The sequence below is a fragment of the Scleropages formosus genome, chromosome 6, assembly GCF_900964775.1.
Source record: "Scleropages formosus chromosome 6, fSclFor1.1, whole genome shotgun sequence".
In the NCBI taxonomy this organism is placed as follows: domain Eukaryota; kingdom Metazoa; phylum Chordata; class Actinopteri; order Osteoglossiformes; family Osteoglossidae; genus Scleropages; species Scleropages formosus.
Genome location: NC_041811.1, coordinates 7,924,604 through 7,941,056, shown reverse-complemented (window position 1 = coordinate 7,941,056; position 16,453 = coordinate 7,924,604). Strand labels below are relative to the sequence as shown.

The following is a 16,453-nucleotide window of genomic DNA, read 5'->3' as shown; positions in this document are numbered from 1 at the left end:
TCTTATATAATATTATAGTTAGAAAAACATTTAAAAAAATGTAATTGTTCAGAAAAAATTTTCAGAATTTATTTTATGTATTCTTCGCCTTTCTGCTTATATCTGAAGACTGAGCAGATCCAAAAAAAAGGGAAAAATAGAAAATATAGAAAAATTCTGACATTTTAAAAGGATATTTAAGATATTTTTACTGTCACTAGGTTTTTGGCACACTTGGGCAATAGTCAATTCGACACTCCTTAGACTTCTATCTGTAAATAAAGGTATGTGTACATAATTTTTTCTTTCGATATTTGCTGAATACAGATCTGATTCATAAATGAGGTATTTCTAATGTAATAATAACATGTATGTGCGCAGCAAACAAAGCTGTACTTTAAGGACTAAATCTGTATGCTGCATCAGTTCAAAGTTTGTTTCCTACAAAAGTGTTAAGTACAATGTTGCAACAGACACGTGATGGAAATGCATCATACAATTTTTGCATAATCTAGACACCTGATCATCAATTTTCTGGGTTTTTGCAAGCAACATTTTATTATTTAGATTTTTTTTTATTAATTTGTTAAGCGATTTGGCACCTCCCAAATTTCAGCACCCCTCAACGACTGCCGAAGTTTGCTGAATTGCCAGCCCTGCTTTAAAATTCTGTCTTCATTCAGAAATGGAGCTGAAGAAATTTCATGAATGCATTTTGAAAGGTCATCAGTTGAACTAAGAATCGGTCTTGCTACAAGTAGCATTTTTAGAAAAAAAAATGCCAGTTTTCAAGTTCATTTATTCAGCATACACTTTTTTCCAAATGGACTTCCAACGAACTCTATATAGTGTTATCAGCCCACACACCTTATTCACCAAGGTGACTTACACTGCTAGATACACTACTTACACTGGGTCACTCATCAGTACATCAGTGGAACACACTCTGTCACTCACACACTATGGGAACCTAAACAGCATGTCTTTGGAGTGTGGGAGGAAACCAGAGCACCTAGAGGAAACCCACACAGACACACAGAGAACATGCAAACTCCACCAAGACTGAGTGGGGATTGAACCCACATCCTCTCGCACCACCCAGGTGCTGTGAAACAGCAGTGTGCCACTTAAGCAAATTTACAGTACCACAGTAACTCATTTTGATCAGGGAATCATGAGAAACCTAAAACTAGAAGGCCACATCAGCACCTTCCACCTGTGAATCAGGGCTTCTTTTCTCTGATTCCTTGTGGAGTTTCTATACACCACGTTTTTGTTGTATTAGAATCACTCTGACTGATGAGATCTAATTTAATACAAACTGGGGCCAACAATGAATGGTTCTCAAAGTCGAGGTCCCAGCGCAGCGATAAGCTGTGGAGTGGGATAATAAATGCATTCAATGCTACATGATTAAAAACGATTTTTTTTCTGCAGTTCGAGTCGTTTGGTGAGTTAAGATTTATTAACTCTGATACACAGGTATGTTTATTAAAGGTTGTCATGTTCTTTGAGGCAAAACTGGTTATTATTTTCTGGAAAGATCCTCCAGCACCACTTGCTGGTGAATGAAAACTTACACTGCATTTCTACAGGTCGAAATTAATAAAATTTCAGCGAAAATAAATTTGATTTTGCGTGTAACTGACAATATATGACAGTACCGCATTTGCTTATATCAGCCGTACTGTGAAACTTTTCAATTTACTCGCGTTCTTAACACGCCGACTCCCGCAACATCTCCGTTCTACAACGCCGGACATCGACGCACTTTGACGCAGGGCGTCTGACGTAGTGCGTAAATGCGTTCGCTTGCGTCACGACGTCACGTCTGTCGGTCGCCGTGACACCCGGAAGAGGAGCCGCGGTAGCCGGTGCTCCTGGTGAAACAGGTGAGGCAGAATTACCTTGTTATTAAAAAATGGCTTCCCTTGTTTTCCCATCGATAAACAGTTTTACATTCTATGTACAAACTACTGCAGACTATAAAGGTCGGTAGAATTTGTGAGTTGTCCAGGTTTCTGAAGAGAAGGGGAGAGAATTTTCCAGTATAAATTATATTTTTTTTTTTCGCTCCCTCCGGCTATTTTACCTGCGACAAAATACATTTCAGCCTTTATAAATTTATGGCATGATTTTTATTACTGAAATACATAACGGTTTAAAGAGGTGTTATTAACTTAAGTCTTTCATTTGTGCTGAAATATTACTGGAGGAAATGCTTAGTGTAATAATACCCACCACCAGCAAGATGGAATTTTCATATACAGTTTTATTTTTTTTTTAAAAATTAAAAAAAAAAAAAATATAATATATATATATATATATATATATATATATATATAATGTTTGTTTTGGATGCTGCGATAACTGCCTACTGGGAGATCATTTATGTGTGTAGGTTGTGTTTTCTGTGTAATGCAGTCAGCTGTTTATGTGGCAGATGCATCTACATGGAAAACATTTAGAAAAAGATTTAAAAAAAATAAATCTTAATAGTTAAATGGGTAGCACTGTATTGATAGAAATGATTCAATTTTTAATGCTAATTCTGTGCTTGTCTTTATTTGAAATAAACCCAAAGATTCAGATATAGCAAATTCAAACGCATATTAAAGCACGCAGTATTTTAATTCCTTTATGCCAGTTTACCGAATTAGAAAACATTAGAATTATTACTTATTCGTTTATGTTTTCCCTGAAGAAAGGCTTTCAGTGTCAGGTTTGTACACTAAGCTGCTTACACTGGTTTGCTCAGTTATACAGCAGAGTAATTTTTACTGGATTCGATCCATTGTAAGTACTTTTATCAGAGGCACTACAGGAGATCTGGTCATTGAAACCAAGGCTCTTTGATTACAAGGCAGCAGTCAAATCTATCCACTGTGCTGCCTGCTGGCCCAGTTTTTAACTTCGTGTTCTTCCCTTTTTACGGTCTAGATTGCTGCCATGGACCCAAGATCAGACACATTGCTTGTGGCCTTTCCTGGCTTTTCCAGCTCCATCCTGCAGAAGCTCAACCAGCAGCGGAAGCTGGGCCAGCTGTGTGACATCACGGTGGTGATCCAGGGCTACCACTACCGTGCCCACCGGGCCGTGCTGGCGGCAGGCTCGCCGTACTTCTGCGACCAGGTCCTGCTGAAGAGCAGCGCGCGAGTCGTGCTGCCGGACATCATGCGGCCAAGCGTGTTCGAGAGCCTCCTGCAGTCCTGCTACACGGGGACACTGCAGCTGCCCCCTGGAGAGCTTGTTGCCTTCCTGACTGCCGCCAGCTTCCTGCAGATGTGGCACGTGGTGGATAAGTGCACCGAACTGCTGGGTGGACAGAAGTCCCTGCCCTGCAGGGATCTCACTGCTCCCGATGACAACAGCCCTGGTGAGTGCCTGGTGGATGTGTCGCATGGAGGTTCAGCGGAAAAATTCCCTGACTATGGGGACGGAGGTGTGGGAATGGGGCAAGGCTTCGGAGCAGTCGACTCGCCGATGTCTGAACCGGAGCTGCCCACCGCTGAGGAGGTTGGTCTCAGCGTGAGCGAAGACAACGGAGATATTTGGCCGCTTTGTGCTCAAGACGACAACAGCGGATGTGTCCTGGTGAAGGACGAGGGGCTGAAGCAGGATGAAGTCGGCAGCTCATCCAAAGGAGACCCAGGTGCATCTCATGCTGGGTTGCGCCCTTTGTCGAGCTACACTGGGGCCAGGGAGCGGGACCACAGCTTTGAGGAAGAGAGTGGAGGAAAGGTGTTGCTGAAGGTGCCTCCACTGGGCTGTGTGAGCCCACCTGTGGACAATATCCCTGTTAATGTGGACGAAGAATCCTCAGCAGGAGGCTGGGAAGACAATTCTGAATCCGTCCAGGTGAAGGCCTCTAATCCGGGACCAGCCGGCGCTGTAAATGTGCTGCACCCCTACCTATGCGGGAAGAACTTCACCCCTAAGAGCCAGCGAGACCGACATGGGGGCATCCACCTGGGCCCGCGTCCCTACAGTCGATCCGTCTGCGGCAAGGCGCTTGAGACAAAGCACCAGCCTTTGTGCCACATGAAGAGCCACGCGGGTGCCGCGCCTGTCCACTGCAGCATCTGCGGGAAGAAGTTTAAATGCCCCGACAGCCTCACCCAACGCGTTCCGTCCTGCATCTGCAGCGTCTCGGAGAGGTGCGGGGCTGCGGAGCAGACCACGCAGATCTGCTGATCCTGGATCTGAACCGCCTGTCCCACTGAAGACAGGACCAGCAACCGCTACTGGTTGGGGTGACCGCAGTGCTCTCAGTTAACATGCACATTTCAGCGTTTGGTTACAGCTCTCATTCACCTCTTCCCATGCTTTTGCCGCATTTTTATTCTGCTGCTAAACAACATGCTGCCAGCCCGATGGGAATATGCTTACGATTTATAGCCGCCTCGTTAGTCAGTTCCCTGTATGTTAAGTAGGTGCTTTTTACATTCGAATGGAGGAAGAGATTGTGGCTGAACTGCTCTTTTTCAGATCAGGTGCAGGTGGTTCTCAATTTACGGCAGGGTTCCATTACAACAACAACCGGGTCCTAAGTCACAAAATCCCCTTACGCTGTGTTATATGAACCATAAGGGTATATAAACAGTTTATCATGCCTGAATGTTGCTTTGCTTAATAGGGCTTTGATATATTTTTCATTAATTTCACGTTATTCATGTTAAAATATACAGTACAGTTTTATCAAATTTTCATGCTGAACTATATTTTTCACTTTCATTTCTAAAACTGTTCTTTCTTTTTTCCGCAACACTAGAATACTCAGTTGCTAGTCATTGTAAATGAAATGTAACATGAATGGAATCACCAACAGGAAGTGTTATTGTATAGAGATGGGATGATCGTCGTTACAGGTTACAACCAAAAGTTGGGATTTCATAATAATATAATGAGATTAATCGGACAGGCATCCTAAGCGTGGGTGATCAAAAGTCATATATGTCATAAGTCGAGGATCACCTCTATTTGCTAGTCTGAATATTTGAATAGTAAGCTTACAACCCAGAAAGATTGAAAAGGCCCTGACGAAAATGGGTCGATTGAGGGGCCAGTGCATATACAGCTGTACTGACTCACGTAGTTTTAACGGTATTAGGACCTGCTTGGAATAGATATTTTATTTTGTGGTTGTGCTTCTTTTAAAATGGCCTTCATGAAACGGGTAAAAATACTCTATTATCAATTCCATCTCTGTGGCAGCCATGTACCTCTTGTGGACTAAACAACTAACTTATTGCTTATATTGTGTCAGTTTAAAAATTCATGTGTTTAGGGCAGAAGGTGGTGTAGTGATTAGTCATTGTTTTGTAATAGGAAGGCCCCAGGTTCACGTCCCACCTCCTACTGTATTTCCCTTGAACATGGTACTTAAAGTAAAAGGGACCTAGCTGAATAAGTGGGTAGATCTTTGTAAAGTTTATCAGCTTGTCACCTTTGATGGTGTCAGCAGGATGAAGGTTATTAATAATGATGTTTCAGGTATTGCTGTCTCAGCAGTTGTCTTTGAATGTGTTACTGTAAATATGCAGTGAAGTAACAATCAAATAAGGGTTTTATTTAAGTGTTAAACTGCTTACAGGACACACAGGAGCAGAAATGTTTGTGTTCTCATGCATTTCATTTTATTCTGTTGTATTCAGAACCTGGTTTACATACAAATGGTGAATGTGCTAAACGTTTTTTGATCAGTATGTACTTCATAACACATCAGATGTTACATTTCTACTGTTTACATATCTCTGCCTCATGAGCAGCAGCGTGAATGTGGTTGTGTTCAAAACTGCAGTCTTACCCATTATGCATGTTTTGTACATAGAGGCAGCAGGGGGCGTAGTGGTTAAAGTAACTGCCTTTCAGCAAAAGGGCCCAGGTTGGAATGCTGCTAGTGCTGTAGCACCCTTGCTCAAGGTATTTACCTTGAATTAATACAGTAAAAATTACAGAGCTGTGGAAATGGGTAAATCGGTGTAAGCAGCTTCTCATACAAACCTCACAATGTAAATCTTCTTGGAGGAAAGCATCAGGTAAATAAGTAATTGTAAATGTACTCACTACATCCTGTCAGTGAAAAGCAGGTAAAAGAATTTCAGTGCTCTTTCAGTTCATGTTGAACCCTCTCAGATGTAATATTAAGAATGCATGCTGTACGCTAATAATCTCTTTGACACTGAAGAAATTGCATTTGTCATATCAGCTTTGCCGGTTTTTTGCGGCACCCCAGTGCTGCTGCTACTACTGTTTGTGGGAGGGGCTACAGACAATCAATCCGTGGTTAAAGACGATTCTTGAGCAGTTTAATTTCAGTTGGTAATGTAAAGAATTTAAATTTTTTTATTTTTTATTATCAATGGCTGTGATTTCAGATGTCCTCTGTTTTCGTTAGTGTTCCGTTAGTTGTGAAGTAGAGGTGCATATTGATAGTAATATGAATAATTTAAAAAAATGTACATGCCTTTCATAGGCTACGGGTACTGCTTGGTTTTAATGTTTGAGATCTTACTTGAATTCATACAATCAGCCATAAACACGTATTGATGTAACAACAGCACATTGATTGTTTGTTTACTATGCATGATTTACTCTAACATGTAATGTATACGTAGATGATTTAATGTGAAACATATTTACTGTTTTAGGTCAAGTACTCTGAAACTGTGGTGCCGCAGGAGCTGTACTGTGCTGTACTGTAAATGAGTACTGCCTATGAAGAACATAACGATGCTTATGAAGTTATTACAGAAATGTCTCAAGGCTTCTCTACGGGTCAGATCTCACCTCGCTCATGTGCAAGGACTACCTCAGTGGATATCGGTGCACGGCCCACAACGCGTCAGAAGATGGCTTGTTGAGTTCTGCGACACGACTCCTCAATGTAGTTTCTTCTCATAGAAGAACGTTCTCGACAGTTTGTGTACAATGTTTTCAGCAATAAACGCAACTCATATGACCTCTAGCTTAGCCTGCTTTTGTTACCCCTCGTTTACAACCTGCCCTGGTTGGTTTGTGAATTTCAGATCATGGGTTATGACGTCCAAATCAGAAATTATTGGCTTTAATAGGTATTTTATTGACCCCTTATTTCAGTTTAAAGAAGGTCCACGGTTGTAACAACTTAGCTGGTTGCACTTTAAAGATTTTTTTTTTTATGCTTCCCTTTCTCCTAAAATATTTGTAGTTTAAAATGGTGTAAAAATAAACACTGCTGATGTAATGGGCAGGACCTTACTTGGAATGACATTAATTCATTCTTGGAAATGTGGAGCTGGTTACACCATGGTTGTGGTACCAGTTGCTCGTTGCACCTGCAGCTACAGGCTTTCCATTATTGAACAGTATTTCTGCGTACCAAGAAATATCCATCTTATAAATCTGTCTTCTATAATAACATAAATAATTACAGCATGTGTTAAATCTTTCAAAGAAAGTCATATCAATGTATTTTCTATTGAAAGTTCAAGGAGGAGTGAAAAGTTGAGTGGAAACTTCTCTGGATTCCACCTACTAACCAGTAATGGCTCCTTCATTTATTACTCATACTGACCAGCAGGGGACGCCCTTGTCAAAAACAAAATTGCAAGTAGCTCGCGACAAATCATCTTCATGTTGTCTTCGAAGAAAACGTCTGATGAAATAATACTAATAAAAAATGCTTATTAATTATCATCAGTATCAGTGTTTACATGGAATCAAAGTCCTTGCTTCTGGGAGGCCTTCTGAAGTCCAGCCCACACATACACACAGAGTCTGAGGCTACTCATCCCAAGGAGGGTTGCGGCAAGCCAGAGCCCAACCCAGCAACACAGGGCACAAGGGACACACCAAGGCATCAGTCCATCGCACAGCACCTCAGGAAGGACTCGAACCCCAGACCCACCACAGAGTGGGCCCTGTCCAAACCCGCTGCGCCACTGTGCCCCACCATGCCCAGCTGCAGTTTCCTAATCAACTCCAAGAAGAATGTTTATTCCACTCAAAGTTTTTTCCTCTAAAATGAGTCTGGCTGCAATTAAGTGTTTATCACAAAATATTTCTCAGTTTATATGGAGAGCAACAAAATGTTTAGATCCTTTATATATTTAATTATAGAATTATGCCATTTTGTGGTCTGGGAGGACTGCCGGTAATGCTTGATGGAAACAAGCTGGCTGTTACCCAGCGTTCGTCCGTCGTCAGGATGATATTTGACATGTCGGAGTTCACGCCGCTCCTGATTTCCACTATTATAGTGACAACAGCCCTACTTTAATGTGTCTTTTAGGTATTGATTTATTATTTTGCTGGTGGTTCTGTTCAGACTGAATTATACTATTTGTACAGCTGGGTGTTTTGGGACCAGAAGCAACAACCCTCTGGTTACATGGCATGTGCGTAAAAGCTGTGCTATGCGCTGCCTGTCTCAAATTAAATCTAACTTCCACGCGCATCAATAAACAACATTTATTTTAATTGTATCGCCATCCTTCTGTGAGCTATTTCTCCCCCCCCCCAACAGTGTCCAGAGTCTGTCTGGCCTGAGTTTGTTCCATAAAATACTGATGTTCATAACTCAGGAGGCCGGCGGCTTTCCGTTGTGAACGGGAGACATACTTTCCTAAGTGCAAGGCTGTTTCCCCGTTGTCCTCCCTGCCTTTCGGTCGGCTGGTCAGACAGGTATGCCGTGCTCAGCACTGCGGGGGGAACGGCACGGCCCAGCGCAGCTTTCCAGCGCGCCGTTTACATTACCGGCAGCTGGGGCGTTCAGGCACATTTAACCATCTCAAGGCGGCCGGGCGTAGGTGCTGCGTGGTTTTGAGATGCCCATATGCAGCAGCAACAGCACGTTTGAGTCCACCTAGGCAACACCTGTGTGGGAGGACCTGGACTGAGGAGTGAAATCAAAGTGACACCCAGGTGTCCCACATGCCTGGGAAGAGCTGCCGAAAAGCCGGGAAGACCTGATGCATCATTTCAGGACTCGGGACTCTTTATCGCCAGTATATAGCAGGCTGGAACTGGTCAATTGCAATATACATTTACACTATATTTACATTTATTCACTTAGCAGACGCTTTTGTCCAAAGCAACTTCCAACAGATACTATGTAGTGTTACCAGCCCACACACCTTATTCACCACGGTGACTTACACTGCTAGATACACTACTTACAATGGGTCACTCATCCATACATCAGTGGAACACACTCTCTCTCTCTGTCACTCACACACGATAGGTGAACCTGAACAGCATGTCTTTGGAGTGTGGGAGGAAACCAGAGCACCCAGAAGAAAACCCCAACACAGGCACGGGGAGAACATGCAAACTCCAGACACACAGACTGAGTGGGGATCGAACCCACGTTCTCTCAAAAAAGACAGCCATTATGTTTAAGTAATAAATAAGCAGACACAAGCAGTAGCAGTGTGGAGATGATGACTACAGTGTGCAAAGAGGAAAGCAGCAGAGATTTAATGTAAATATATAAAAGATTTAGGAAATGACCAGAAGTGTCGTGGGGCTTCACCTTAATTTTATCAAGGAGATGGATGGCTTCAAGAAAGAAGGTGCAGAGAGATGTGAATTCCAAGTGGTGATGGATTTGTACCCTTCTGAGATTGCAGTTTGGCCAAGCACTCGCTCAGCCCTTTTTCAGAGCTATTATGCACCATGCACTTATTGCTCATGAACAAAACATACATATTTACAAAATTCAGTACCATAGTTATGGACTAATTCAACCTTTAATGCAAAAAAACAAACGGGACTATGATCACTGAGATGATAACAGGTGATGCTGCCAAACCAGGGCTGATGGAGGGTGACAAATGTAGCACGAGCCAAACTACATGAAAAGAAGACGACTACATGGTGGTTCTGGTCTCGCTCTGCTCAGCCGTTGGGTGCAACGCAACATCCAAATTCGGTCCTCATCAATGGAGAGAAAAACCTTGTTAAGCAGAAGCAGGGGCATCGAGTAAAATTCCTCGTTTGTTGAGAGTGTCACACCAATCCAAGGATTTGGCGATGTCTGTGGTTTGTGAGAGGAACTCCTCAGAATGCAGAAAGGAGAACGTGTCACAGCCAGTCCTCTCCAGCAGGAGGCGATGTCAGAGATCTTCTGCAGAGTCCAGCGATGCCGTCTGCTGCTTTCGCACGGTACGGTCCCTTTGCGTTGTCAATTGACTCAATCACAGTGACGATGGATGTACCTCTTTCAACCTCAATGATGCAGGTGGAGGACAGAACATTCTGGAAGGACTCTACATATGAGATCAACAACAGCTCAGCAGTACTGAACAAGGACTGTCATAGCTGCTTGTTGAATTATGAATAAAGCTTCATCATGTCAACAAGAGTGTGATGGGTGTATAGAAGAAACCGGGTCCATCTATACTTCTTCCATCCCAGCCAGGAGAAGCAGATGCGCATAACAAAAGATGCCCCAGTAGTCTCTTTAGGACCCTACCATCTTGCTTCCTGACAGGGGCATGAATCAGGTAACCAAAAACAGAGGATCGTTTCTGATGTTGGTGCCATTGGGCCACAAGCCGTTAAAGCAGACGGCTGAATCAGGCCTTTTTCCACTGGCTGGAGTACTCCCTGGAGATCGTAGATCACGCCCCCACTGCACATTTTCCACCAGCACGAGAAGAGACCGTAAACACACAGTCAGGGTACGCGGAAACATCCCCGGCAGTCAGATTTCAATTTTATCGTCTCATTTGCACTCTTGTGCTCTCTGATGTTTGTATGCAGCCCATGTCGTCCCGGATGAAACCATCGTTACCAAGTGAAAATTTCGAATCCATCTGTTTTCACAACAGATTTCGTCACGTTGTACAAGTTTTCAGGATGCCAGTGATGATTAAGGGTCATGTTCTCATGGGACTGTGGCAGCGTTCCACAACCGTCGCCCACATTTCCATGAATCATACAGGAGGTCCTGATTATGCTTATTATATCAGTGATTATGAAGACTTTTAGCGAACATGTGTGTTTTTCATTTTGAGCACTGTTTTTATGAAGAATCACTCACATATTTGTTCACAAAGTTTCCACGTTCTCCCCATGTTCATGTGGGTTTCCGCTAGGTGCTCTGGTTTCCTCATGCAGTCCAAAATTGTGTTTCAGGTGAACTGGTGAGCCGAAATTGACTGGTGTTCTACCTAGGGTTTACCCTGCCTCATGTCCTATACATCCAGGATAAACTCTAGACCACTGGAATTGGACAAGGGGTTATTTGCAGTAGAATAGTTGGATGGGTTCGAGTCCCGCTTGGGGTGCCTTGCAATGGACTGGTGTCCCGTCCTGGGTGTGTCCCCTCTCCCTCCCGCCTTATGCCCTGTGTTGCCGGGTTAGGCTCCGGTTGGCCGTAACCCCACTCGGGACAAGTGGTTTCAGACAGTGTGTGTGTGTGTGTGTGTGTGTAGATGGATGGATTCATTTAGTTGGTGTGATTGGCTTGTAACCCCAACTTGGATTCTACCTGTTGAGTCTGATGCGTTGAAGATCATCGGTACAAGAACAATTCACTCAGTAAAGAAACTGATGGGTGAGATGGTGCACAGAAATGGTGAATAATTGCTCGATATGGACCTTTATGAACTTGATTTTGCCTTTGTCATATAGTGGTACTCCTGGACGCTACAGTTTTCTGTAAAATCTTTCTGTTTCTTATTTAATACTGCATAAAAGCTGAACGTTTGAGTCAGACGTTTAGTGCCAATGATTTGATGTTGGCTGTTGGTGGCTTCATAGACTGAGTCCTTCCAGAAAGTTCATCACCATGTTTTCGAGAGAATCCAATATTGTCATGACGAGTCCAAAGTGTGATGACCTGAGTCTCGAACTAGAGGGCTGCTTTAGTTTTATACACCCTCAGGCTCCAGGTTCACACTCCCTTTGCGGCTCATTAAGGATTCACAATCTCAAAATGAGATGCATTCCAATCTGTTACGCAACAACTGAATATTCTCCATTAAGGATCACAGTGGAGAATCCAAAACCACCTCTAAAGACCTTTAAAATCCTTTTTTTTTCTACCCAGAACTGGAAAGCCTGGAGTCTTGGAGGAAGAATGTAACTTTTTGAAACTTTGTTTTTCTCGAAGTTTCTGTTGGAATTTATCCCCCTGCAGCCTGCCCCTCTATGCTACATGTATCATCCCAATAATCTAAAAAATCCAAACTTGCAGAGCTGTTAAAAAGAGGATCCCAAACCTCAGAGAATCCCGAGGAAAGCAGGGAAATTTTTCACCAGAATGTTATCAGTTCTGTTTAATTGTTGCGATCTGTCAAAACTTTCCTCTGCGTTACAGTGCTTACTGCCTATTTGTGGTTATTTCCTAAATATGACCCTAAACCTGGAAGAAATATGAACATTAGGGCTTAAAAAACATACCGTATGACATCACACACACATTGTCTGATACCGCTTATCCCATGCGGGGTGCTGGAGCCTAACCCGCCAACACAGGGCGTAGGGCTGGAGGGGGAGGGGACACACCCAGGACGGGACGCCAGTCCATCACAAGGCACCCCAAGCAGGAATCGAACCTCAGACCCACCGGAGAGCAGGACCAGGTCAAACCCACTGCACCACCGCACCCCCCATACTGTATGAGGTAATACAAAATATGCCCATATCATTGGCAGCAGCATAGGTTGCCATTATTTATTTTTTTTTCAGTGGAATGGAATAGTGTAACATATATGAAGTGGAACATACACACACACACACACACACACATTTTCAGAACTGCTTGTCCCATACAGGGTCACAGGGAACCGGAGCCTACCCGGTAACACAGGGCGTAAGGCCGGAGGGGGAGGGGACACACCCAGGACGGGACGCCAGTCCGCCACAAGGCACCCCAAGCGGGACTCGAACCCCAGACCCACCGGAGAGGAGGACTGCGGTCTAACCCACTGCGCCACCGCACCCCCAAGTGGAACATATATAAAGTTTTTTACTGAAACCCAGGATGACATGTTTGACCACCTTGCAGTGACACATAAGTGGGTCATTAATGGACAGCAAAATGCTGGACCATGACAGTGTTTTTGTGAAAAGGTGTCTGCAGTGGCAGGAACTGGCCAAGTAGTGACCCAACAGGTGAGTCAGGTTATTTTATATATCACACTGTCGACACGAAGTCCATCCATCCATCATCACTAACAGCTCGTCCAATCAGGGTCGTCATGGTGATGCAGGGTTTATGCTGGACAAATAGGGTGTGGGGCGGAGTACACCTTGGATGTGATGTGAGTACAAGTAAATCACACACACACACACACACACACACACACACACACACACAAAGGGCAATTTAAAACCTCCAATTCACCTGCAACATGTCTTTGGACTGTGGGAAGAAACCCGTGACAACATGGGGTGAACATGCAACCTCCACCCAGCCTGAGCAGCGATCGAACCCACGTCTGCAGCCCCTGCCTGGGATCTGTGAGGCACCAGTGCTACCTACTGCACCGCTGTACTACCTGCAGTTTCTGCACCAAGGATTTGGAAATACTGAAATAAATGCAGCTCTCTTTCAACTAATTCCAAATAAATCTGAGTAAGGGGAAGGATGTCCCAGGGCTCAGGTACTTCTGAGGAGAATAGATTTATAACCGATCGTTTTCCCCTCACGGTCTCCCATTTAATGTCTTGCAATATTATTTTTACCTTTAAAAAATGTGTCTGTGGGGGAATATAGGTTTACCGTCTGGCACAGGTGTTCCATGCTGGGAGCAATGGATACAATTATTTGTTTCCAAGGCGTCTGCCTCTGAATAGGTTTCACTAAGGGAAAGCGCTGGCCGAGGCCTCTGGTCACCCTCCCCTGCTGCTTCCACAAGTCCCGTGCCAACACTTTTCCACCGTTGGACGACTATCAAGTGGCGTCAGGGCCACTTCCTTCTCGATAAATCAGTAGGCGTTGATTCCGCCATAAATGGTGACCACCTCGGCGTTTTGAGGGTTGTTGGCCTTTCAGTCCTATGCGGAGCAGCTCAGTACCTCATCGAGCGACTTACGCACCACAGGAGGATCTGCCGCATTATCGCCTTCTTCTTTAGTGTAACTTTGGGCCAACCCCACACCCCTTCCTGGTGGCTAAATGTGAGAACCCCACACCCTGTTCCTCTATTTAAAACTGCTGCGTGCACAAAATCCATCCTGCGGGAGAAATTTCGAGGTGGTGCCCTCAACATGGAATCTGAGATTAATCCCTTGAATATCTCGAGCCTGGAGCCAACATCATAGATTGGCCTGGGCAGAAAACACTGATCTAAACAAAAATAAATAAAGCAACGATCTATTTCTTTGAACCACAGAAGCACTCTCTAATTCCTAGATTTCTGCCCGGGAGCATGCCCGGTGCTGTAGATAGTAAAAAGTTGCCCAAAATACTTTAAAGCACATACGCATTGGGTTGGCCGCATGCTCGTGCGGTGAACTCCGTGTCAGCTCGTGCTCCGCGATATGTTAACATCAAGCAGCGATGGTCCTTAGGCGCTAACCACATTTGGTTTGTATCACGCGCCAGCCAACCATTCAGATAATGCGCACGGCAAGATCCGATAGAAACCCTGGAAATAGCTCCGTGCTGTGAAACTGGAGCCAACAGTAAAACACGATGCCAAGGCCTAGCTGATTTCGTTAAAATGACTGGTGTCGGTTTAGAGGTCTGAGGTCAGGGCCCATGGGTTCCATTCAGTACTTCAACAGGGTTCCAATGTGACAACATGGATAGTTCCTTCTTGTGTAGGCATAAGGGGGGGGGTGTGCAGACAACCTCTAAGGTGTCCCCCAGGATTGGTGTATAACTCCTTTGAGTACTGTTGCTAATATATGTGTCTGGTCTCCCTATACCTGGTAATCTGCTACACCACTGACTCAGAAGATTCCGGTATCATTCTTAATTTCTTTGCATGCATCAGCGACATATGAACCACACTTCTGTTACTTTTTAGAAGTCACGTTTTAACAGCTCAAACTAGACAATTTTAATGATGAAAAAGTAGAATTTTCCACAGTTAATGCAAATAACCTTTTCCCCGGATTTTCTAACCCCGGGATTGTTGTTTCCAGCCCTATTGGACTGATTTCAGGATGGTTGGATTGGCTGACTGAGGAGGACTGCATGGCTTGAAATGAGGCTGAATGAATAGACAGAAGGCTGGATGAGAGAATAAGTAAAAGGAGATTACATGGATTAGTAAGAGAATGAGTGGACGGGTTGAAGGCAGGATGATTTGAAAGACTGGTGCCTGGATTGGTGGCAGGGTGACTGGATGGGTTGATGACAGAATAACAGTATGGTTTGAAAGCAGGATTACTGGTTGGATTGGTGGCAGGATGACTGAATATACTCAATGGGGAAGACTTGATGGCCTGAAGGGGAAAGACAGGATCGACCGAAGGGAAGAAACTAGATAGATGATCAGGAGGAAGAGGGGATGGACTGACATGAGACTCGATGAATGCTGTTCTTTCCTTAATCCCCTAGATGCCACAGTGTACCACACAGGAGAACAGATGTTTCTCAGGTCACAGTCAGCAAATTACATAACAAAGCCTCAACCCTGCAGCCTGGACCATCAGATACATTAGCATCGCTAATGCAGCCAAAACATTAGTATAGTTTATTTAAAATTAGGGTTTTTCTTCAGGCCTCCAGGCATGGGATAACTGGAAACACATTGTGTGCTTTCAGGCTATAATGAAACACTTTGAACGATTTTTCCACTGTTGGCCAAGATATAAGAGAGCTTTCTCAAAATGTCCTCTAAATTATTGATGTAAAATCCTGGATTTAGACATTGCTTCCTTACTGCTGGTCCTGCGTGTGTTTATGACATCATTAAGATAAACACGAAACATGATTACCATGGTTATTTTGAAGGACGCCCAACGACTCAGTTCGCATCTCATCTACATCTACTGTGGCGGCACTGACGGGCGAAGCTAATGTAACTTCAGGTCAGAAGTTCAGATTAGAGCACCAGCCTCCAGGTCACACTCCTCCCACTTGTAGAACCTCTATCACCCCTCGCCACGTGTTGGATTGTCCATTGGATTTAATGCAGGGGTTTGAACAGTGTTAGAAGGACACCAGTGAGGATTGTCAAGCGTCTCGCATTGCAGTCGAAGCGTCTGTTTTCGCAGACGTCGGCACGAGTCGATCCAAGCCTTTGCAAACTTTGGGCCCGAGTCTCTCCGTGAAAGCTGAAACAGCGAGAGCGGCGTGCCTCACTGCGGCAGCAGTTATCACAGTGAAACGCTACTGGCGAAAAAGCATCGTCGAGCACGGCACTGACAGACGCCATGCATTTCCCCCTTTACTTCCACATGTTATTTTTGGAAAGCCTATAGGGATGATGGAAACTGCATCTGTGACTTATGGAAATGAGCGGCATGAAGGAACGAAGTGAAGACCCACAAGTCTTGCGCCTCTGACCTCCCCGGCAATCTGAACGTT

At 44.2% G+C, this 16,453-nt stretch overlaps 1 protein-coding gene across 1 annotated transcript; it reads left to right on the top strand.

Annotated features, from left to right (window-relative positions):
* Nucleotides 1-1,819: 1,819 nt before the first annotated feature.
* Nucleotides 1,820-4,604, top strand: LOC108922647 (zinc finger and BTB domain-containing protein 43-like). Its single transcript, XM_018732880.2, has 2 exons — nt 1,820-1,871; nt 2,920-4,604. Exon 2 carries the CDS (start codon nt 2,929-2,931, stop codon nt 4,171-4,173), a length of 1,245 nt encoding a protein of 414 aa, XP_018588396.2. The 5' UTR covers nt 1,820-1,871; nt 2,920-2,928; the 3' UTR covers nt 4,174-4,604.
* Nucleotides 4,605-16,453: the final 11,849 nt, after the last annotated feature.